We start from the raw sequence: 24793 nt of genomic DNA on the forward strand, positions 1-24793 counted from the left end.
TGAAATGTAGTGTTACCTGAAAATTTTGCTACATCAGAATTCTCCTTTTAAATTCAGTAATAGCAAGTCCCACTACAAAAATTTTCCTCCAGCAAAAACCGCTTGTTCTCACTCAAAAGTTGCAGTAGTTAGACATTGTGACTTGAAAAACCTATGTAGATTAGCGAATGCCATGTAATAATCCCAGCATTCAGTGGAGAACACAGTCATTAGATTCTCAGTAGGTTGCAGCAAGATCTAGAAGCAAAGCAGAGCCCATTTCTTTCTGTCTCCAGGCTGGAGGACTCGAAGCTTTCAAAATGTTTAGCTATCCAGGGTAGTTTAGTAATGAAGAGAGGAAATTTTGATTCATTATGAGACTCTACGGTCTCGTTTCACAACTTCTTGATTTATTTACTAATCTCTCAAGATTTCCTGAAGAGCAGAAATATGTCTAATGCTACTGTACTTCCCAAAACTGTAAGGTTGTGATACTGCCATAACTATCTTTTATGTGTTTCATAATCTACCAGCCAGTATTACTTCAACAAATATATCAAGTAAACAGTTACACTAATAAGTATCTTAATCGGCCCAATTGTATCTCCTGCTCCCCAGTCCTCCTACATAATTATAGTTTTAGTGAAAGGATGCGTATTTTTGCTAAGTAGTTCAGCAGCATCACATTCAAATTCCTTCTGAACTCTTGGATGAATATTATCTAAATTGGATGATTTATGGCTTTTTAGATTATCAGGCGGGTTTTCTTACACTTTTTTCCTGTGACATTTCACTTTGCAAGCCAGCAATCCTTATTATCTAAAGAAAGCAGCTTTGGAATAGGTTTCACCATAACATCCTCTATAGTAAAGACTGATGTAAAGCAATCAGTTAGTCATTAGCATTGTCGTTATCTCTCTTAATTGCTCCCTTTTGCCCTTCCATATTCACTAGCTTAAACAAGAACAAACCCTTAAATAAGTCTTAGTTCTGTTAGCTTTTTTTGGGGAGGGTTAAGCTTTTCAGAACCAATTTCAATACTTATTTCTCTCTTCCAAATTTGATTTATGTATTCTTTGTCTTCAGTAAATTTTCAAATGTTTTCCCCCAATAGTCTGTTGGCTGTTGCTGTTCAGTCACACTTCTTTTTTTCCTTCAGTGGTTCTCTTAATTCAGACTTCTGAAATGCCGTTAATGGCATTCACAGCACATCTAATGACTTTAACTTCTGATACAGATTTCCTACCTGTTTTTTAATGTAGTTGTAAGTTGCCTTTCCAAACCTGATGTTAATTGCTGGGGCCCCTCCTTCTCCTGTAATTGTAGGCATCGTTCAATGGCTTGGCTGTTACGTATTGAGCTTTTGCATGACACCCCTTTATCTTGTTCCTTTTCTTAAAGCTTGGTCTGTCCAGAAATAATTTAAGACATTAACATTCAACCTATAGTCCAGGGAACTGAAATGGTTCGCTCGTAAAGTAGAGACAATGCACAACAGTCATATTTGGTAGCCACTTTTAGTTTCCCATTGATTTTAAGATACGAACTGATATTAACTAGTAGAGTTCTGGAAACCTCCAGTGAGATGTGCATCTGAGAAAAGCTGTTCTTCTCAGGCTCACCACAACGGGTAATTCTGTTCCTTCTGCTCATCTGGCAGGAGCTGCAGGTCTCAAACTCTGCAACTGTGTATTCATACTGCAATGCCAGCCACCTGTCCTCCGTGAGAAGGGTAGATATCTTTATGTCTTGCAACTTAGCCGTGAGCTGGGCAAGACTAGCTAAGAGAAAATAACATGTTTCAAGATCCAGAACTTGTTTTGTTCATTCTGTCTTCAGTTTGTTTTATTTTGTTTCCATTATAGTTCTGGCCCGGAATAATGGATGAACTGTCAGAGCTGAGAGAATTCTATGACCCAGACACTGTGGAGCTGATGAACTGGATTAAGTAAGAGGATTTTTTCTCTATTTAAGTTAAATGCTATTTGTGTAGATCTAATGTTCTTAGTTATAGTGTTCTCCTTATTTGTCACAGCTCATCAGTGAACTCTAGTGACCCATGGAGATAGTTGAGGATGAATGGGCTATCAGGAGGTTGGCATATTAACGGCTGTGGAGAACAGCTATATGCAGCGTCCCCCAGGCTGCTCTGCTCTGGCATCATGCTGCTGTGTTGCATGTGTGTCAGGGAACCAGTTGACTCCATTTGCTCCCATAAATACACATAGCTTTCCCAGCTGAAAGAGGTCAGTTTGGAGGTGTCAGGCTTCTTCCATCGTATTATAGCTACCTCTTTACATTAATAGACCTTTGCAGTGAAATAATTTTATTTTTACCTCCCCCCCATCCTGGTGTCCTTCTCTTTTCAACCTCATAATTTTAAAAAGCCTACAGTTGTAAGGCTGGAAAATCTGTACTCTACAGTCTGTTTCTTGAACTTTAAAATAATCTAAATTGTTTATACTTATTAGAGTTAATCCCAATATATGTTCTAAACCATAAACGAAATATTTGTAATTGAACTTGAACTTGCCACAGCTAAGCATAGGTGCAAAGTCTTTCAGGAGTATGAGTTCATCATTCCAACCCCACCTCATCACTTCTGCTTTCTCACAGAGCATAGGAATGTATTTTTTAGGTGGAAACAGTTTGGAACACTGCATATAGAAGGTCCTGAGAAAAAGGGCCAAGTAGGATGTTCCCTGGAGGACTGTGAATTTAAAGGATCTGTTCTCTAGTAACATACAGTACCCACTAAAACCTTGCAGGTTACGTTCTGAACAGGGAGATTTCTGGGACTTATTTATTTGGAACTCTGGCAAAGATTTATTAAAAAGAAATCAGATTCATGTTCTGGAGGAAAACATTCTGAAAGTAAATCTGAATTTACTACATTTGACATTGAACTATTTGAAGTGTTTTCTTGGAGCCCCAGATTGTGGTTTCATATGCAATCAACGTTAGTGAAACCAGTCGCCCAGCCTATTCTACCCAGAGCAACATATTTACACTCCATAATGATGTATTTCTGTAATCCATAAACTAGAAGGAGTAATTTAGAAGTAAAATATATTACAAGCCTTCGCTGACTTATTTTGAAAGCAGGCCATGGTTTTTTTACATCATTTAGAATTTTTGCAGCCATATTGACACGTTTTTGTGACTAATGTTTACCAGCCAGTTCCATTTAGCACTACTGTTCTATTAAAAGATGGTAAATATCTGATAGTTCAGGTCTCCTGTGTACAATATATAGAGTTATATATAGATTTATACATAAAATATGCATGTGGAGTTATTCCCAGACATGAACTGGATTTGACTGGATCTGATGAGAATAATTTTTCATATGTTCTTAGTGCTGAGAATGCCAAACTGGCGCTTGTCCGCTTTTCATTTTAAGTCATGACAGACAATTACAGAGGGAAATTTCCTACTTAGAATTTATTGTGTTTAGAAATATTATTCCTGTAAAGAAGAGTTAATTATCTATGCTTTAAATACAAGTCAACAAAATTTATGGTAAGTTTGTCAAAGCGGGACAGATTTTCTTAAATGGATGTGTAAGAAAAATATTTTACTCTACTAACACTTGATATTTCTGCTGTAGTTAATGATCTGTCAGGGTTCACGTCAGGAACTAATCATTCATTATTAAAACTCAGTATGAGAAGCTCTAATTTGTCATGTATAGCAGTGAATTAGGAATAACTCATCTGTCTTGCAATCTCTCCACAACAGGAAAACCCTTCTATCTGCTTAGATCTAAGTGCATATTAACTTGTCCAAATATACAGTCTGAATAATAGACAACTATTAGTCTGTCCACTGTGAAGTGTCTGCAGATGTATTTTTTACTCTTCCCCTTACTAAAATTACCATAGCATTTTCAGGAAGATGTACTGGTTCATATCTTTACAATGAAGTTACTGCATAGTATTGGACTGCAGCTATTGCAGAGCACAGATTTTTACATAATGACCTTGCATATCCCAGTCTCTTGCTTTTTCCTACCCACAACCTCATTTTCTCAACTTTAAAAGAAAAAAAAAAAAAAAAAAAAAAAAAAAGAGAGTCAAGAAAGTCCTGCCAGTGACCCAGGGACAGTTCACAGCTGTGTTCCCAGATGGGAGGTATATTAAAATTCTTAGTTTTGGTCTTTCTCCCTAAGACAACAGGAACAACATGCTCATTTGTGAGATGGGGAAGAATATCAGTAGAATGAGCAAATCAATAGCGTGAACTTCCCTACTCTGTTTACTTCTGGTAAGTGTTTAAGAAGCAATGTCTTCTGCCTTTAAAGGGGAAACCTGTCTAGAATTGTGGAATATTTCATAAGCAGTTATCAAAAATCGTAGAAAAGCTTCTTAGAAATCTCAGACAACAGCCAAAACAGTGGAAAAGTTAACTGAGACTGAGATTTGGCAGAGCATAATTGTATGTCAGCTGTATTTGAATGAGGTGTGGGGGACAAGCAGGCAAATTTTTATATTAGTGGAAACCCCACAGATTTCCAAAAAGCTCCTAAGGTTACAAAAATGGGATACCCATGTTTCAATGGTGGTTCTTTCATTTAGTAATTTATATTAATGGCTGTATTTTAATTTCAAGCCAGCTATAAATTTTAACTCTTCGCTCTTACTTAAGTGCCTGATTTTCAAGGGTAATCACACTGAAAGCAACACATATTCCAGACTTTAAAGGCAATCTTACACTTTTTTTTTTAACTATTGTTCTTAAATTCTTGGGCTTATCCTTTGTCATTGATTTGTCAGTAGAATTCAGGCATGAACTTGATAATGCCTGAGAACTAGGTTTATACCAACTGTGTAGGTGCACTCCTTTACGTGAACAAAATATGCATGCATAAAATTAGAGGTTGGGACTAACAAAAATGCATCTTGTTGCTCTTTCTTTGTGGCTGTTGTTTTCCATTTTTGCAATTTTCAGTCTTTCCAAACCAGAGGGAAAAAAAAGAACCATGACAGTTTGACTGAATATGCTTTACTGCCTATCATTTGCAGCTAAACCTGTAGTATTTTAATACAGCATTCTGCAAATAAAAAGACTTTCTTTTAAAGAAAACAAACAAACCAACCTATTTGGCCTATTTGAGAACACCTTTTCAGAATCTCCTTTTCTCAAACTCCTTTGCTTTGTAGGTTTGTATCACACCCAGGAGCTAGTAAAGGAATAATCTGAGATTTGTCAGATTTTATGGCTTTGAAAACCAACTACAGAGTTCAACTCTGGAGGACTTTTAATAGAAAAAAGCCATTTTATTTCTAATGATGTAACCTATAATTGCAATGTTGGACATTTCTGTAACACTTCCTTAAAAACAGCTCACAATAATTCTTTAGCAGCTTGATAAGAGAAAGAATTACTACCACTTTGAGAGTCTGTGCAAGTTAGGCATAGATGTGCAGTACCTGTAAAACCCTTTTATTTTTAATGAGTTATTCTCTAAATTCTTAAGTGTAGGTAAAGAAAAGCTTCATACGATGTATTATAGTGTTTAGTTTACCCATTAGTTCAGCTGTAATTAACTTGTTGAAAGCTTAGAGCTTCAAAAATAAATGAGATTATTTGTTCAAAATGCCATCAGGTCTGCTTGGAATGACATTTAAATTATATAATGTAAATCAGTTTGACCTGTAAGTCCTTGTCATTATTTAGTGACATTTTGTACAGAATAAATTGTTTGCAGGCTGGGCAGTGTGGTATGGAGCTTGGCAGAAAGCTATAAAACAAATTATCCTTTCATTTTATACATCATTTGTTCAGACATTTGTAAAAATTGCTTCGTTTTTCTATAATAGAGAAGTGTCAGTCAGTGGTTTGAAGCACATGAGCTGCCGTGGATACAGAGCGCAGCTGACTCGGGTAGAAGTATTAGAAAAAGACACTTGCATAAAATGTAGAAATTATCCTGTACCTGAAAAATATTAGTTAATTGTTGTGTCTCCCTCTGGTGGCTGTTTCAGAAGATAAATGCTCAGTAACAGCCACCAGCTGAACTTCTTTTAAGATGTAGTTAAGGAGGGCAGACACTGCAAGAAGCTCAGCATCGCCTTCCAAGCATCTGGCCACAGCACTGAGATCCAGTGAAACGCCAGGTTTGTGTTCCTGGCATTGCCAGTAAAGTGGGGGAAAAGAGTCCTCCAGGAGCTCTGGCAGCAGCACGGGTCAGTCTGGGAACGGAACCCTGCATCTTCTACATTTTTTACAAGCATTTTTACCAGTAAGTTACAGAAAAAGGGCACCATCACCATTTCCTCTAGCTTTCTTCTGTAAGAAAAGAGGCTGCAGGCTGTTTCTTGGGAACATTTTGTTGTTGTTTTCTTGCGGTTTTGCCTTTGGTACTTGTTGTGGGGGTTTTTTTAAAGAAAATTTGATTCTTCAAGTTTGCATTATATTGGGCTTTTTAAGAATCAGAGGGGCTGGATGGCCTTGGTGAGGCCAAGTCAGGAGACGAGTCCTGCAGAGCGTTAGGAAATCTGAACTAATCTTGAACACAGAAACAGACTTTTCACGCTAGGAAGTTTCCCCAGCCCAGGCATAAGCAGAGAAACATGTTGAAGTTGCTTTGAGAAATGATAATTTTCACGTAGATGTCTAAGCCCTACCAAGTCCCTCTACGAGCCTCGTCCACGTTCCTTTCAGCTTAGCCTAAAGAACGGTGCTTTCCTGCAGATTTGGGGATGAGTCCTCTCTGACAGCTTTTCATTTGCATAATATTAAGTTCTAAGATGAATTCATTTCTTTTAATGAAACATTTACTTCATGACACTTGTGGCTTTGAGTATTTTAAGTAAAAAAAGAAAATTTTAGAAGAGATTAAATATTTTTAGACTTTAAAAATCAAACTGGTTTTATAAACTGCTGAAAAACTAGTCTATCAGTGAAGTTAAACCGGCCTATTAATACTATCTCTGTTCTTCCTAGATGAGATTAATGTACCAGTGCAAAAATTTTTAGGAAAGGTTTGTAATTATTAATTCATTTGCTAAGCATAATCTCTTGAGAGGCGATAATAAAATTTAATACTTGTCTCTTAACATTTTCAAGCTGCTCATGGAGCTTAAAGAAGGCTGAGTATATAACTGCAGTTTCAAAAGGCACCCCAAAGTGTCACCATTACTTGACTAGGACAGGTGCCACACATGCATGGACGTGGATGTTAGGCAACTATTCACGTTCTTTTCTAATTTCATTTTACTTGATTTAACATATGCTTTTTTCTGTTGTTTTAGTCTTCATAGAACTTTTCACGGCTATATGCTTACTAAGTGCTAGAAAACACTTAAGCATACTATGGCCATTTTTAATTAGCCTAATTACAGCAGTTTCTGTTGCCTGACATTTTTAATTTTATCTTTTTGTTGTGCCCTTCTGTTGTGCCTTTACATGTATTTTAGATTGTAAACTTGATGGGAAGAAGGTGAGCAAAAAACAAAATCATTTTTTCATTATGGGTATTTCATAGAATCATAGAATCTTCATGGTTGGAAATGACCTTTGACATCATCGAGTGCAACCATACACACACACAAAAAAACCCCAACCAAACAAAAAAAACAACCCCTACAATCTCTGCCACTAGAGCGTGCCCTGATGTGCCAAATCTGGACATTTCTTAAACACCTCCAGGGATGGTGACTCAACCACCTCCCTGGGCAGGCTGTCCCAGTGCCTGACCACTCTTTCAGTAAAGTAATTCCTCCTAATATCTAATCTAAACCTCCCCTGCCACAACTTCAGACCATTTCCTCTGGTCCTGTCATTATTCGCCTGGGAGAAGAGGCCAACACCCACCTCTCTCCAGCCTCCTTTCAGGTAGTTGTAGAGGGCAGGGAGGTCTCCCCTCAGCCTCCTCTTCTCCAAGCTAAACATGCCCAGCTCCCTCAGCCTCTGCTCATATGACCTGGTCTCCAGACCCCTCACCAGCCTGGTAGCTCTCCTCTGGACACGCTCCAGCACTTCAATGTCCCTCTTGTACAGCGGGGCCCAGAACTGAACACAGTACTCGAGGTGAGGCCTCACCAGTGCCGAGTACAGAGGCACCATCACTTCCCTGCTCCTGCTGGCCACGCTATTCCTGATACAAGCCAGAATGCTGTTGGCCGCCTTGGCCACCTGGGCACACTGCTGGCTCATGTTAAGCTGGCCATCCACCAGCACCCCCAGGTCCTTTTCTGCCGGGCAGCTTTCCAGCCACTCTTCCCCAAGCCTGTAGCGTTGCTTGGGGTTGTTGTGACCAAAATGCAGGACCCGGCACTTGGCCTTATTAAACCTCATACAGTTGGCCTTGGCCCATCGATCCAGCCTGTCCAGGTCCCTCTGTAGAGCCTTCCTACCCTCAAGCAGATCAACTCTCCCACCTAGTTTGGTGTCATCTGCAAACTTACTGAGGGTGCACTCAATCCCCTCATCCAGATCATTGGTAAAGATATTAAACAAAACTGGCCCCAAAACTGAGCCAATCCTGAGATAAGACGACTGTTGTTTAGGTAATAATTCTAGACTTGGCTTTGAATTTCAGATGAGATAACGATGCCAATAATTGACAGCGTTTCTACCTGGCATCTTCTCCATCCGCTCCCCCGCCCTGCCCTTTGCAACTGGGGTGACTTTTCATAATTTCTCTCCCACAGTTGTCGGAATAGAAGGATTAATGTCTCACGTAACAAAATTTTCATTCCGAGTGAATGGTGAATGCCAGGACAGTAACAAGAAGTTTTAGCATTCAGATTAAATAATGCTTTGTATATAGAATACCTTATATATCTGATACAAATCTAAGCCACAATAAGTTTCTTGAAATATTAAGAGAATTAGGATGTAGAAATTTACAAATATTCAGAGGGTATATGAACCCAATATAAAATGTGGAAGTACTTTGAAATTTTTCAGGATCATGTTTACCCTAAATTTCCTCATAGTCCATAGTAAATTTTTTATTTGCAGTTAGATAGTATTATCGTGATTTATCCGCTTCATATTTGAAGAACACACCGTTGCTTGAACAGTTTGCTCCCTGAATAGAGGAGAGGCAGAAAAATATTTTTTCAGTCTTTTTTTTCCTTCTGATGTGTAAGAAGCAATGCAAAGATGCCCCTGCAGAGATTTCCTCAGACTTATCAACATTTGTTTAGGTCAAACACTCCAAACACAGCAGTGTTTGCTGGGAGCATGCAGCTATTAGCAGGCGTCAAACTGTGCACAGGACGGACATTAACTAATCATCCCCATTATGAGGATAAGAATCTGAGAGAGAGAACAAAACAGGTAAGAGTATCCTGATTGTTTAAATTAATTCCTATCCATATCGGCCGCTCCATTCCAGAAAACATACGCAATCTCTAATGGCACCTTGCAAATGACATCGCCTGATCTCCTCATTGAACTGACTTATTTTCAGATACAGTTCCAGCATTTAACTTCTGTGAAACTCGTGGTACTTTGAGCATCTGCGAACTTGCTTCTGGCAGCTGGTGTGTGTCTGAGTGACTGTACCCCGGTCACTTCTGAGTGAGCTGGTTTGGGTGCTGCTGGCATTAATAGATCCTGCTGCCCAGCTGGCATGGAGCATTTCCCAGTTTGCCTGATTCTCCCTTCAGTTCCCAGGGCAGCACGTAACATTTTATATAGAAGCCACCTTGAGAAACCCCTCACACAGCTGGGGAGATGGTTTTAAACTAGCCTTTCCTATAATTTAGACATTCTGAAAGTTTTATGGGCATCTGCCAAGGCCTTTCTGCAGAAAGCAGCACCATCCCGTGTTTTTGTAGGCAGCAGCAGTACTGCTCGTGCATCATAGTAGCCATAACATAGAAACTCTAAGTGGCTACTGAATAAAACATTTATTTTAATTTATTTTTTTAAGTATTTAATTCAAATCACATGGATTATCAATCTCACTTCTTTCTCTGATTCAAGATAAAGGAATCATGAAAGAGCAAACATGCGTCTTAGAGCTTAGTTTTCTTCTTCTGTAGATTTATCAGATCTATGCCAAGAGATCTGCTGAGGACGTTTACAGAATTCTGCGATCCTTTGGCACAGACTATGTGATCCTAGAAGACAGCATTTGTTACGAAAGAAGACACAGTAGAGGCTGTCGGTTACGTGACTTACTTGATATAGCTAACGGCCATGTAAGTATTATATACAAAATTTCTAAAGAAAATACGTTTTGCTTAACTTCTTTTTGAAATAGAGTTACGATTTGAAGTAGCTTGGGCTGTTTCCACTTCATCAGGAGTGTGGGAAGTAAAATCTAAGGCAGCCTTTAGATGTTCTCAGAATCGCCAGATTGAACGCTGCTTGCTTTTAATGGTATTTGATAATAAAAAAAAGACGGAATTCAGCCTGGGCAAAGTTAGTAATCACTTCCTGATGAGCTTCAGGTTAGCAGTGCACAAATAGTGTTCCCTTTCAGAGTGTAAATCACTTCGTAGCTTGGGTTCCCTCAGGACCAGAGGACGGTTGTGTTGCCCCACTGTGTCAGGGGAGTTCTGAGGCGCTGCTGGGGCTAACGTGGAACCACAGCAGACCGCACAACTCGAAGCAGATACGTGCCTCTGACGCATCAGCCTCATCCATAATAGAGACAAGACTAGACATCTCACAGGTTGAATGTTATTTTCTTCCTCCCACATGTTTCACACAGGCACTGTTAACAAACCTGGCCAGCCTGACCCTCTGCATGCGTTGTCAAGGGTGTTTTTAGCTTCTTGCTATTCCCTGTAACTGTGAACTGGCTAAAGGTATTTCACCAGTCTCTTCAATTTCATTACAGATCATGGATGGTTTGGGAGAGAACGAACCCGATTTGAAACCTTCGTTGTATCCTCGCTTCTGTGAGGAAATTAAAAAAAACCTGCCTTCTTATACCGTACACTTCACTAGAGTGTTTCAAAACAAAACATTCCACGTTTACAAACTTGCTAAGCATAAATAACATTTCCCACCACGGCTTCAAGTTCAGTATTATAATGCTAGGACCCACGTTAGAAAACACAGAAGTTGTTTACAAACGTGTTACATTTGTAAGACATTTTACATTCATGGTTTCTTGTCTAATTACAGTGATTTTTTTTTTAAGACAGTTTAGTTTTGATAACGTTCTTGATGTTGCCAAAATTTTCATAGATTCGTAAATAAACGCTAGCAGGGACCATTCTGATTATGAAGTCTGACCTTCTGAACACCTAGGATATAATTGTTTTCCAGTTTTAACTGATTGGAAGACACAGAGAACGAGCAGCCCACCTGAGCACAGCAGAACAGCTGGCCCGTCGGGTTCTGCTCAGCAGTTTGGGTTTTTATTATAAAGTGATAGAACTTCAATGAAAGCAGGCCATGCTGCTCCTACACTGAGTAGGCGTTATTCTTGTGAATCCTGAAAATAGTCACAAAAACGAAGTTTTGTCTTACAATCTGATCCTCTTCGACAGATCCGTGTGCTCTTTTAGTGCCTCTTTTTTGACTTCTTTGGGAATGTGTGCGGATATGAGTTTCCAAGCTTGTGAGTGTGAGTGCAGAATCAGGGAGTGCAGAATCAGCCAACAAGTTGGAAGAGTAAAATTTCAATCATTGTCCCACATTTTTAGTAACACAGAAACATACTGTTTTATAACGTTAAGCATTTAATGATGGAGTGTTACGTATTTCTAATGAGAATAAAGGTTGGAGCATGCTTGATACATGTTGCATGTTTGTATCCTCGTAAAATGCTCAGAACAAAGGAAAAAACAAGTTTCTCAGCTTGGATTCTCACACCACTGGTTTTTGTATTTAGTTTCTGAACTACAGGGGATCCTTTTTCTCCCCATGTGAATTCCAGGAGTAGGATGCCAAAATCGAACACTGCCAACCTTACAAAAGAAAAATTCATCTCTAAAATCAGCAGGGAACTTAGGTATTTAAAATACGTTCAGGTATTAGAGTTTTGCTTTATGTTATTTCAGTCACAAAGCTGTATATTTCAGCACAAAATCATTGTGTCCTTGCTCTTTATCCTAAAAAATAGACCGCAGTTATTTTAAATTGACTTGGAAGATTAAGAGAAGACAGGCCTCAGTTCTGAGAAATTTGTGATTTTGTTTGTACCCTTTGTCTTTTTGCTCGCTAGAACTTTGTGAATTGCATTGACTGTCTAAATGCTATCTAGATAACACGTGACTTTTGCTGTGTTTTAGCGCTGCTTTGGTTTTATATTGAAATTAGAGATGAAATCTGATTGAAAGTCTAACAGTACTCTCCAGCTTTAATTAGACATCCACTAGGCTCATTTGTTTCTTATGAAAAACAGAATTGTAATAATCAAGTGCCTCTAGGCCAATGTTGAATTAACATTTGAACACCTATAAGAGTGTTTGTGGCCTGTGCAAATAACTCGGTTATAATAATTACCACTGCAATTAATTTCCAATGATGGGAAACTTAAAGTGCTACTGATAGCAAACTCCGCATTTAATTTAATCAAGATGTGTAATGAGATTAGCTTTCACAACTGAGCTGTGTTCCAATTCCAAATGATTTAAATGTTTTCCCTTTTCAGTTGTACTGGGGTAAATTGCTGAAGAGCTGGAGATGGTTATGTCACATGCTCAAACAATTTTATATTCAGTAAATACTCATTAAACAATGTTCAACATCCTTCTGCACTTGCGTGCTAACACAAAAGGCAAGTGTGCTTTAATCAGGCTGTATTTAAATCAAACATTGACAGTAGCCGGGTTGTTAAACTGAGCGGCTGAAACTGACGAGTAATTTCTAGCCTATAGCCCTTAATGAGGTTGGAGACCACTGCAGTTTAACAGAATGCGGTAATAAAACATTTTAATCAGCATTAAAACTTTAATTAGGCCTGTAATGATGCATGCCTGTTCCTGCTGAAAGCATGGGTCAGTGAATTCCTCAATGAGTGCCTTACAGTAATTGAAAACAAGCACACGTAAGGTAAAGTATGTCTAGGCTGTATTGTCTTATTTTAAAATGTGGTTGTATCTTTCTTTAAAGGTGCAGTAACTTTCCTCTGATTGACGTGAGGGAGCCCGAGAGCCGGTGGTACCCTCTCACTGTTAGAGCTTGCTTGTAGGTAACAGCTGAGACTAAGTCCTGACTATAACAGGAATTATTTTTAAATAGACCTTTTTCAAAAGTAGAGTCTCTAATGTTGCCAAAGGAAAAATTTAACCTTTTTGTAGAAACTATCAAGTGCAATTTTGTTTCGGTTTTCTTTTTTCTTTTAAAACAAAGTAAGACCCTAAGCCACCGTTGGTCTTGGGAAAGCATAAAAAGTAGCACACCAGAAATTTGAAGCATTAGATGCAGAGTATTTTGGAGACTGCTTAACTCCTGCAGTTCACAGTCTGTAAAGCCTAGGTAGCTTGTGACGCTTTTACACAATTCCAACAATTCCCGTACCAGAGAGATGTAATACTAAAAGGGAAGGGCGTATTTCAGTGACTACGTAGTACAGCATTCATAAGACCAGTGTCCTTAAAATAGTAAAATGGAAAATGCCAAGGAACAGAACCCCTTACCAGCTCAGAGGGAAGCAGCACAGGCACCAACACAGCACTCGGAGAGAGGGAGCAGCTGCTTCTCTGTCCCTCGTTTAAAGGCTGTCCCGCCCCAGCAAGGGCTGCTGGGCAAGGCTGGCTGGGGCTGGGGCACCGCGGTGACACCTTTCCTCTGCCTGGAGTGGGGCGTAGGAGGCTGAGGCTTCTGGGAGGTGGGTGGTGGTTTAGCGGTGTGGTCGCTATCTTCGCTACTTCCTGTGATCTATACTCACTGCATTAAAAATGTGCAATTTTTCAAAAAATGACTTGACCCGTTCCTGAGCGACGTCACCCTGATGCACCTTATTTCCAAGCAGTTGCCGTGGCATCACTATTTCACAGTATTAAGTGTCGGCCACCCCCAGAAACAACCCTCGTGGCAATTTTCTAAAATCTCACAAATAACTGGCAATGGGAATGGCACCACCATGACTTCTTGTGTATGTTACGTGTTGTCCAGAAGGACTTCTAAGCTGCTCGTTATCGGTGGAATTGTGGAATGAATTACTTTTTTCAGATGGCAGAGACAAAATGTTATCAAGTAGCCGGAGTGTTCTTAGGGGAGAAAAGCCTTTGAGATCCATAAGTATATTTTCATTTCTTGTTTCACTGTTCTGCCGGTGAGATCTAACATAGTTATTTTATAATATGTTGTTGTAAAGAGATGTAATGACTATTGTATACTAAATAAATTGTGTAATTTGAAAATCACTTTTTTGGTGGTTTTTATGTTGAGATGGATTGCGAAAGGCGCAGTTTAGGGAATGGGCTTTTTTCAGTCCGTATGGAGGAAAGCAAAGTAAAGTATTTTTCAGCAGGAAGTTTTGACGTTTCTCACGCTTGTTCCATTGCATGTATCACTGACTTCGTGAATCATCTCTGTGTTTTAACAGCTTGCTGGACTTCCTGTCTCTGTTACAAGTTAAAGGTGTATCAGCCGTGATTTTTACCAGTCATCACCCGATACTTTACGTCTAGCAAGGCCAGCAGACTGAGGCAGTTACTCCATTTGAAGTAAACACAGCTTGCTCTGACCAATAGGGATCTGCCCGTTTCCACATCGTAGCTCACACTTTAGTATTCCTACACAATGAAAAGAAGCATGGATTCTTTGGGAGAGAAGAGTTACATGTATGAAGGGCTTTATTTGGATTAGGTCCTGCTATGGGTAAGCTTTTAAAAGCCTCCGCGTTCTTGCGGCAGGGAGAAGTGGGGTGTGCCGAGCGATACGGACAACTGTCCAGCATGTCTTGTCGCTTGTGCGCGAGTGCAGTCCCATCCTGGCATGTGTAGTGCTACTCTTAAAGTAAGGTTTTGGGGAGTTTTCGTCACCGCTGTTAATTAGGTACAGACAGGACTTCTATAAGATCAATTTAATTAATGAACCGTGACCATAATGCGGTATGCTTGCATTGAGGGGATTCTGGGTTCTAGAGAACGAGTTTTTTCAAAACGTCCTCGTTCATCAAGTTACCAATAGTGTGGTGTGAGCTGTTTACTTAAATCCCCAGGAAATGACCATGGTTTTTAGCATTTCTGTAATTAAGAAAATGCTCGACTTTCTTCTTCTCGCCTAGTCCTGCTCCTTTTACAGCCACGCTTTCCCTTCTAAACCTGCTGGTAGGAGCCAGTCGGTCAGACCTAAGGACAGTCGGCTTTCGTACAGCTTGGCTACATGTTATGTACTTGGAATATCATTTTAAAAGGGGAAAAAACACAAAGATTAATGTAGTTGACAGGCAGACGGATTAAATACTAATATCCACATGATTATTTAAATTTCAGACCTTTACAAATATTTTATACTAAATAACATGTTCTTACTACATGTTTAAAGTCTGTAAAGAACGGGGAAGAAGATTAAGAAAAGTACCAGATTACTGAAAATCCCACTACCTAGGGACCCAATGGGGGGTTTTATTCAATTTTTTTTTCTTCCCCTCTCACCCGTTGCAGAGCTTTCTCTTGCCAACCAGCTGTTCCTGTTCTTGGGCGATGTCAGTGCTACGCTGTGATAAGCTTTTTTGTAGAGATACTGAAATATTTGTATGTGTCTGTGTAAATGCAGAACAAGCAAAGATATGATTTCAAAAATTGCCCAGTAATTAAAAGAGCAGCACGCAAATTAAAACAGATAAATTAAGTGAGCTAATCAGTAATCTCTAGAAAGAGTAAAAGTAGGTTTTAATAGGGCATGGCAGCTATGACATGAGTATGTTATTACTGAGATTGCGTCTACACAAGTTCCTATAGCAGTCTTAAAATATTTTCTACCTTTTGTTTTATAGTGTATATTCTGTAAAACATATGGCTAACTGCAATTGTACAAGCAGCTCCGAGGTTGTGGGTGTTATTATAATTTATGTTTGTTTACAAATTAGTGCCATGCCGGTAATAGGGGAAGAAGCGACGTACAGGTTGGGTTCCAAATGGCCTGTTTGGGAATGGTGACAGGAGGGGTCTCAGCCCCAGCAGCTCTGCGGCGGTGCCTGCACGGCCCAGCTGCCCGTGTGGCTCCAGTCACCAAGATACACAGTTGTGCTCGGGCTTGCTTTTACCCTCACCCACTGAGCAGTTAAATGTGTCACGGATGGAGCAAGAGCTTCAACAAAGAAACCTCCATATCACAATACTCTGTAATCAGGTTATTTGGGCACATTCCTGGGAAGGCGAGAGTGTTAAATTTGTTTCCAGGTGCTCAATAAATGGTGACACATTTAGAGCAAAGCACCACTGACTCCTTTGCTGATCACATTGTGTTGCAAACCTCGATTTGGTAGTCATCTGGGAATGAATTAAGATCACAGGCTGGGGAGGAAGAGGAAGGAAAAATAACTGGAGTGTTTTGAGGTGTATTACTGTCTTGCAATTTTTCCTCTTTGTCCAGATCTTTTCACCATCCACCTTCTGTACTGGGACATGCGTCCTATTGCACACTGTGAATGTAAAGTTAAGGATTTCCTTCTTCTTAGACTAATCGTCTGCCTGTTGCAAAACGCACAACCATGCTATATGCAAAAAGCACTTGGATATCGGGGTGAAACACTGGTCTGTAAACGGTAGCATGTCTTGAGTCCACGCATCAATTAGAAGTAACTGCTGATTCCCTCGGCTTTCCAGACGGAGCAGCGGGCATGACTCGCATCTGTGGAAGCAGCTGATCAAAGCTGAGAGAGAAATAATTCACTAGAGTCCAAGCTTTAGTCAACCTTAAATATATGCAAGGAAGAGACATCATATACAGAAGGCTTATTTATTATTCCTACAGTGCCTTAGATATGCATGACACTTCACAGGCAAATACAGACAGTCCTTGCCCCAAGGAGCTTACAAGCTAAATTCAATTAAAACCAGCGAAAATGACAGCATATCCATAGTTATGGAAAGAACACAGGGTATGCAGACAAAATGAGTGCTGTTTGGGGAAGGAATAGATTTTTGTGCATAGGATATATTTACTTCATTTTCCATATCCCATTTGTGACTGCTATGATCATGAAATACAGAATCTGACATACCTGACTTGTGAACGTTGCAAGATATTTTAGCCCGTGTTTCCTCACAGGTAAATGTATCAGTAAAATTAACAAAGTCATAGACTATGTACCACCTGTGAATCAAAACTATTGGGCATGGCCAAAAATGGCATTTAGCTTTTGCAGGTGAAAACGCCACATCATCTGCAGTGTGTAACTGTTGGTTGACTGCTCAACATTTTCCAAAGCGTGTCACAAACGCCCGCAAGAACAAGATACTGTGTGAACATTTCTCTTTTGTGAAATGCACAAATTAATCTAGCCAGCAGACTGCAATGATCTATTTATTTATGTTTTTAAATACATATAAAAAATAAAAGCCTAACCTCCCCAAAACATGCTACTGATGCAACTGTAAGCAAAGCAGTTTTAATGTCTGTTACAATACATTATTTTCTACTTTAATAAAATAAATTACCTCAGACTCTATATGATATATTCATAGTATCAGCTGATAAGATCATATATAATTTACACATTATAATATATAAATGACACAAAATAAGATTGTGTTATTGTGTTCTTGCTGCACTTTACTCCATTTAGATATACAACCGGTCTCAATTAAAAAAAAAAAAAAATCAAAATTAATTTTATGGAGCCTTCTCTTTTCCAAATATTGTCAGGTTAAAAAAAATAATATTCCAGCATACCAGCTGGACATTAAATGGTCTGAAAAGAGGACTGATAATTTAGAGCATAATATTCTACCCCCTGCAACCACTTTTAGTTTTTTCCTGTGTTTCTCTGTCTCCAATAAATCATTATTTTCTACTATAACATATCTGAGGGAGGCCTGTATTATTATGTGCTACCATTCATGGTTTTTGGAAAATTAACATCTTTGAATTATTTTATTTTTTTAGGGTTTTATTTATCACAGGGTTTATTTTTAGAAGTCCCAGTGCTGAGCGAAGTTCTTTTTTGGATACAGGAAAGACCTTCAGCCTTCTGACATCCAAAACACACGAGGTATTTTGACAACATCCAAGGGACGTTGGGTTTTTCTCCACTAAAAATGTATCCGTAGCCCCAGTCAGCTCTTCCTGGCAAGGCACTACGCGGCCACAATTGTAATGCTTCTATGACAGGAAGTTTAGCAAACCATGAGGGACAGGACTGTGGATGGAAATGACATGGTTCAGGCTGGTCCTTAGTTTAGGCTCAGTTTAGTAGCCCATTAGAAATGAGAGATTATGGTGAACTGTGGTGTTTGCTACTGAAATGCCTAACTAGTGACCTTTGAGGCTAGTATGTGTTAGAAAACCTGGCCTTTGAATTAAGAAAAGTAGTTGCAAGCAGCTGACTTGATGTGTGGTGCCTAAATTAATTTTCTACATTTATATGACAGCATAAAGGGATTTCATTAAGCTATAACCAAAGTTAAAGATCCCAGTCCTTTACCTGGATCCATGGGCTCTCATCTGCGCTATGTTCAGTGAGCAGGTGCTGTAACTGAAGCTCAGTCAGGGAAACAAGATGGGTATAATAGAACATGGACTTCATTTCCACAAGAAAAAGACAACGTGCATTTTTTTCTTCAAGTAACCGCTAAAGCTCCTACTGAAAACAGTACACACAGCACGCTTTCTTCACGCTTTGAGCACCGTCTTAGCTTAGATACATAGGATCTCTCAGAGTCCTTTATTACCTTAGTGACAAAAAAAAATCTATTTATTTCTTAAACACTGTATGTGAATGACTAAGTACCCCACTTTGAAAATAGTAGACTTGGTAAATCTACAGGTCTTCTGCATCGATATGTGAGTACAGTTCACTTAATTTCTCAAACTTTGGTCCCCACTCTTTAATGTCGTCATACACTATACCCTCACCCAGTCCAGAGGAGCTCAGGGTGCTCAGACTGCTCGCAACCGAGCATTCTCCTTCGGTGCAAAACACCTGCAGTGAGTCTTGGGGCACAGCCTGGGGATGAAGGTCGGCATCTCTGACGACATCTGACAAGTATTGACCAAAGTCTGCACTAGTAAAAGAAAATTCTGTAGTTGCTGATGGTTTGGTCTGCTCCTGCGTGCCTGGGGACACGTCACTAAAGAAACTGCTCAGCTTTGTTGGTTTTTCTTTCTTCTTGTAGAGGGAATAGGCTGGGCTGGTTTGAATAGAGACCTGCAGTTCCGCCATGTTGTATGCGTCCTGGAGTGAGAAACCATGCACGTTATATTAATATTCTCTGTAGGCCCCAAAATTCCACATTCTAGTGGAAATAAAGAAGGACCAATCCTGAGGCAGTCCGTTTGGTGTGAACACAAGAAGGACTGGCTTGTTCAACCAACTCTGCCACCTGCAACGCGCCTAAGCAAGCCAAAACCCACCAAGCAGATGAGAATGCATGAGGAACCCCTCTGCAGCCTGCACTACTACAGAAACTCCTTAGTAAGACAGCCTCTTGTGCCCATAGTCCTACCCTCCACTAACGCTGCAAAGCCAAAACTCTCTTGTCCAAGCACCCTCGCCACATTTAATTTTTATTTTTTAATCCCTGACTTTTTTTGATCCATCACATCCATTCCCTGACTATTATTACCTCTGCAGTCACACCACCTTTTGAATCCATGAAATGAACAAGTTTCAAAGGCAGCAGTGAAGTTCCTCACCTTTTTCAAACATAGCAAATAATCTAAATTATTCATCTGCAATATCTGCAGTTTTCTTTCAAAGTTCTGGCTTAAACTGACATGTAGAAGTCCTTAAAACAGCTAGCAGAAGTGTTAATGTTACCTGGTTTGGGTATAATCTGGTCTACTGTAAGTATAAATGCAGCATGTGTTCACTAGCATATTTCTCTCCCAAACAGAAAAATGCAGAAAGGTTCTTCCACAACCACCATGTGCGTTAGGGCTCAAGACGCACAAATGTAGTACCTCGGTTTCTTAACAACTCAAGTCTGAATAACCGCTGTTATCAACAGTTTCCAGAGACAGACTGTCCGTAAGGAACAGTTCATGTCAGGCTCTTTCAACCCTTCAGTCCTACAGCAGTAATTACCACTGAGAACCTCAGCGGCCCCGCAGCCATGAAGCCAAAAACATCAGCTGTTAGTTCTTTACTGCTAAACTCACTCTACAAGCATTTTTAAATATGCACATAGGATCACTAGCTTTAAGACAAATTAGAAATTGATAGGCATTTATCTCTGCTTAAGAAACACGCACCCTTGGGTACATAACCTTGCAAAGAATTCATCTACCAATTGCAGTAATGAATCAGCGGACCAAAGGTTAAGGTCCTCAGTTATAAAGGAAAAGCATAAAATACATTTTCGTTATCACTGTGAGCCACCAGTCCCCTCTTAATTGTAACATAACACAATGATCCTTACTTGGTCTTGTTCCCCACCGCCTTCTTCATTGTAGTTGAGGATATTTTCTCTGATGTCCTCCAAATCCTCATGATGCGCAGATACGCGGTAAACTCCTCCGTTCAGACCTTTGTGACTCTTCCAGCGAGCCCACAAGAATACAGCACTGAACAGAGCTGTGTAAACACACAGGAGCAAAACAGAACATCATTCAGAAACAAACAAAACATTTACATACAGCCGTGCCGCAGGATGGCTGAGGCAGCCGCCGCTCTCGAGGAGTACTGCAGCACGAGTTTGCAGTCAGAGCCAGCAAGGCTGGAGTTCTGCATTTCTCAGCAAATGTTTGATTTTTGCACTCTTCGATGTAGTTACAAGTGAACATCAATGACAAAAGAAAAGGTCTTTAAAGAGCATTTTAAAATATGCCCTTTAAAGTACAACTTTGAAGTTGTTAAACAACTGAATGACCCAAGTGGTGTTCAGAGACCTGTCTATTTACTGTATTGAGTTAAACTTTGTAAGAGAAAATTTATACAAAAGGCTAGCACTTAAGTAAAAATGTGTTGACAGTAACAGATAGAATTACATATAAATTAAGCACATGAAGACACAAGACAAAAGAGGAAATCACTTTTATACATTTTACTAGAAAAAAAAAATCAGGCACAGTTTGCCTTAGCATCCATGAATTTAAACATTTTTCTTAAATGCTTAGGTGCATTTTACGCACTGGCAGTTGTAAAGCTTCAACATCAGATACTGAACATTATGTAAATAGAAACTCATGTACCACTGTGTTACCAACTCTATAAAAATTGATAAAAGCTCATAGTAAGACCTCAAACCATTGGATACCATAAACTTACACCGTGGTGAATTAAAGAGATCAGAACCTCTCACAGAATATCTACACGGCAGAGCACAGCTCTGTGGAGCAGCATCTAGATGACTGTGGGGCTGAAACTGGTGTACGTGGGGGTCTGTGCCCTGCACTGTGCGGTGTAGCTAGACCCTTCGATGAATCAATGCGTTTGAGATGTATTTACCTCTTCCTGACCCTGCCCCCCAAATGTACAGAAACATGTCACACAGATTTTCACGCATGGTAACTTCTTAGCAAAGTTATTTTTTAGCTGAGCTGATTTTGAGATACTCATGAAGTCTTCTAAATGTTCTACATCTCTTATTCTTTTACTCTGACTGCTAATAAAAAGCCAATATTACAATGAATATAGCCCATGTTCCAAGAGTGTAACAAGAGAGTAAACCAGAAGTACCCCCTGAAGACAGTATCTTTTCCATATAGATACCAACAGTGTAAGCTCCTGCCTGATTGTCATTAAACAGTGCTGTCATTAAAAGCAATCTATGAAGCTTATTGTTTCTTTGAGCCATAGCGTTAGTGTTAGGGCAGTTGTAAGCTCCAAAGTATTACAGTGTCTTTAACTGAACAAAATGAGCTGAAGTCTCCTCCTGGCAGGGAGGGGTGGGGAAGGTTCGTGTGGTATCGAACCAAGGTGAAGTCGCCCTGCTATTGATTTACTTGCAAAACGGTTCCGTATTTGAATTTAAAAGATGTAATCAGATGTCAGAAAAGCAGCTTCTCGAATCTATTGGAAACTTACAAATTTATAATTAAAATTGCATGAATTAATCACTTTTAAGTGCGTTACCTCTTTCTGGAAGCTGTGTAAGAAAAAGGGCATCTGAAATCTTGATAATAAGGAATTTCATTAAAAATTCTCCTAACAAAAGTTACAGTTGTGTGGTGATAGCATTCTTAACCACATCTACTAAAATTTTCACAGCAATGCACACCCCTTGGTTAAAACCAACTGTTTCTAACTCATAATTTAGACCCAAAAGATTAGCAAGATTATTTGGTAAAAAGATCCTGTTGTTTTTTCAGTCAAGCACAGGCAGCAACACCAAGTCAGCTCACAATAAAACCACTCTGACGCACCCCCTCCTTGACATAATGATCTCTGATCAACCTCCACTAACTGGGATTCCAGAAGCTGTGAAACCAGTTAGCTTCCTCCATTATTTGCTGTTCGTGTTTGCATGGCAAACAGTACCTAGCAGAGCTGGGGAAAATAATGGTATTTCAGGTAGCTACAGATGGATGCAGAATAGTCCACAATACATTTTCAGACTCTTACTACGACTTCCGAATGAAACCTAACACTGCAAGCCATGAGAAAAAAACTATGCCCTTACACAGGCAAACTTTCATGAAATCTGAATAAACAAGGAGGACTCAAAAATGTGATCCTTCCTCACTAGTGAGATCATTCTTTGCCTTATCTCTTCTTTTTAAGACCCAGTGCCTAAGCCTGAAAATGGCTGAGGAAGACAAAAGCAGCTGTTGGGAGCCATGACACAGCTGGTAAGGTGCAAGAGACTGCTCCTGAGTGACCAAAAGTATTACTATCAGACAGCATATTTCTCCTAGACTGAAAAATCTTTTTCATGCTCAGTAGTATTTTAAACAATGTTTATCTGGTATCAGTTTCCACTCTTGCTGTTCAATTGACTTTGCTTCCAATTATGCATCTGAACAGTTCCTTAGCAATGAAGTGAAAACGTGCAGAAAATAAAACTGCAAAGACTTTCCATTGCTCACAAATGTTGATTCACTTAACAATATGTGCACACGGGGATGATGGAACTGATGGAGCTGAGACCATGGCAAAAAAAAATGAAGGCAGAGTCAAGTCTCCATTAGGAAACTGAGTTTTTCAGCAGGAAGATGAGATGACGACTATTCAGGACGAGACGGATAAATGAGGTCACCAAAGGTAATACAAGATGTAGTTGCCATAACTACCTAACAGCGCCAAAAAGCAAATGCAGATGGCAAACATGGAACTAAAGCTCAGGCCTGTATCCTTGTGAAAGATTGCCAGTGCGATTTCACAGTTACGTCCAGTATAGCCATCAGGGCAGTGGCATTGGAAGTTGGTTGGTGACTGTGAGATGCAGGTACCATAGTTACAGGGCCTTTTAGCACACGCAGTGTAGACACACTGTCTACCAGTGGCATTCTCCATGATCATGTGTCCCGGAGGGCAACTGAAAAGACGAAGGCAAAATGAAACCATTAAACTTTGAGAAAAGCAGGCACGAAAGACAGCATGTAAGACTTTAAAACAGTCTTTGATGACACTCTATATACAGTTTCTGAAGTAGGTACTAGAAGTTACTACGAATAATTACAGGACTGTAGTCTTTTCTAAAGCAGTCATACAACAACGAGCTCCACTCCACAACTTTAAACCCTTACATTTGGACTTTCAGAACTCAGGTAGTTCCACTGGCTTCTGCAAGATTACACATGTGAAAAATAGCTGGATTGGGGTCTGTAGTTCTGTCTACGCAGGACAAGCTATGCCACGTTCTTTGTGTTTCCATCACAGTGAATTTACAGAAAAAAATACATCTCTAGAGAACTCCGTTTGCGTGGACAGTAGCAGTCAGTAATGTTTAAAGTGTATGTTTTCAGAGCACGACTAACTTGAGTTAGTGTTGTCCTAACCTCAACCCCAGACACATATAAAAACTCTGAGCTTAACGATGCAGTGCTTCGAATGCAACTTGAGTGGCCTGTAAGGGAACAGAGGTCACAGCTTGAGACAGTGCAAGAACTCGGACGCTAACAAAAGAAAACACATCTGCATCACACATCACAAGCTTCACAAGACAGCTAGCCATGCTAGCGTTCCATTCCACTCCAGCTACCTTACCTTCTTTTCTTGGTTTTCAGGGGTTACAAACATTCCGGATTTGCTACTATTCTTTAAATATTTTCAATTAAGAAAGGCAGCCAAAACTGTTACAGAATCAATGAAGATACACTAATGTACATCAGCTAAGGGCAGTACCTAAAAGGACAGTGTTCTCTGAGTAACTTGATGCCTATGCAGGCATCTAGCTTAGTGTTCCACTGCGGTTCAACTGATTTGATGAGATTGCCAGTGGCAGCCGTCAAGTTGCACACTTCTTCAGCATCCACCCTTTCCCACCTGAATCTGGAGGGTTTGTGTTTTTATTTCCACCATTACCTGCATTCATGCATCATCCACAAATCAATACAAATAAATTCCTGGTTACAAGGGTTATTCCTACAAGCCTCTGAAGAACAGCCTTCTTTGATGCCTTGGGCACTTAGTACTGACACCAGCTCCTTCACGTGAGTATCCAGGGGGATCCTGTAGTTATTAAATCTGACATCCTTCATACATCCTGAGGCAAGGCACAAAGAGACTGTTTCAAACGCCATTCAGCAAGAATGATTTGAAGCAGATGTAAGATTTGGCAGTTTATGTTTAACAAAGGACCCAGGCTACCAAAGTTTAAATCTAGGACTGAATTTACCTAAA

At 39.7% G+C, this 24793-nt stretch overlaps 2 protein-coding genes across 6 annotated transcripts in view; one reads left to right on the top strand and one right to left on the bottom strand.

The window, feature by feature from the left end:
- Nucleotides 1–14261, top strand: part of DPY19L3 (dpy-19 like C-mannosyltransferase 3) — a 37307-nt gene extending 23046 nt beyond the window's left edge. For 2 of the 4 annotated variants that reach the window (XM_054197567.1, XM_054197566.1), the window contains 4 exons: nucleotides 1845–1927; nucleotides 9138–9270; nucleotides 9981–10139; nucleotides 10784–14261. In XM_054197567.1, the coding sequence (XP_054053542.1) occupies nucleotides 1845–1927; nucleotides 9138–9270; nucleotides 9981–10139; nucleotides 10784–10945 (537 nt within the window). In that variant the 3' untranslated portion in view covers nucleotides 10946–14261. Of the gene's footprint in view, nucleotides 1–1844; nucleotides 1928–4150; nucleotides 7766–9137; nucleotides 9271–9980; nucleotides 10140–10783 lie in introns of those variants that run through there. The other 2 variants (XR_008465845.1, XM_054197569.1) reach the window with 2 other exon arrangements.
- A 2544-nt stretch (nucleotides 14262–16805) lies between these two features.
- The window catches only part of LOC128908058 (neural-cadherin-like), a 77366-nt gene continuing 69378 nt past the window's right edge, over nucleotides 16806–24793 (bottom strand). Inside the window, exons 30-33 of one of the 2 annotated variants that reach the window (XM_054197559.1) lie at nucleotides 24476–24656; nucleotides 23242–23486; nucleotides 20430–20584; nucleotides 16806–19243 (exon numbers count right to left, since the gene is read on the bottom strand). In XM_054197559.1, coding sequence (XP_054053534.1) covers nucleotides 18830–19243; nucleotides 20430–20584; nucleotides 23242–23486; nucleotides 24476–24656 — 995 coding nt within the window. In that variant the 3' untranslated portion in view covers nucleotides 16806–18829. Of the gene's footprint in view, nucleotides 19244–20429; nucleotides 23487–24475; nucleotides 24657–24793 lie in introns of those variants that run through there. The other variant, XM_054197557.1, reaches the window with a different exon arrangement.

The sequence above is a fragment of the Rissa tridactyla genome, chromosome 4, assembly GCF_028500815.1.
Source record: "Rissa tridactyla isolate bRisTri1 chromosome 4, bRisTri1.patW.cur.20221130, whole genome shotgun sequence".
Lineage (NCBI taxonomy): Eukaryota > Metazoa > Chordata > Aves > Charadriiformes > Laridae > Rissa > Rissa tridactyla.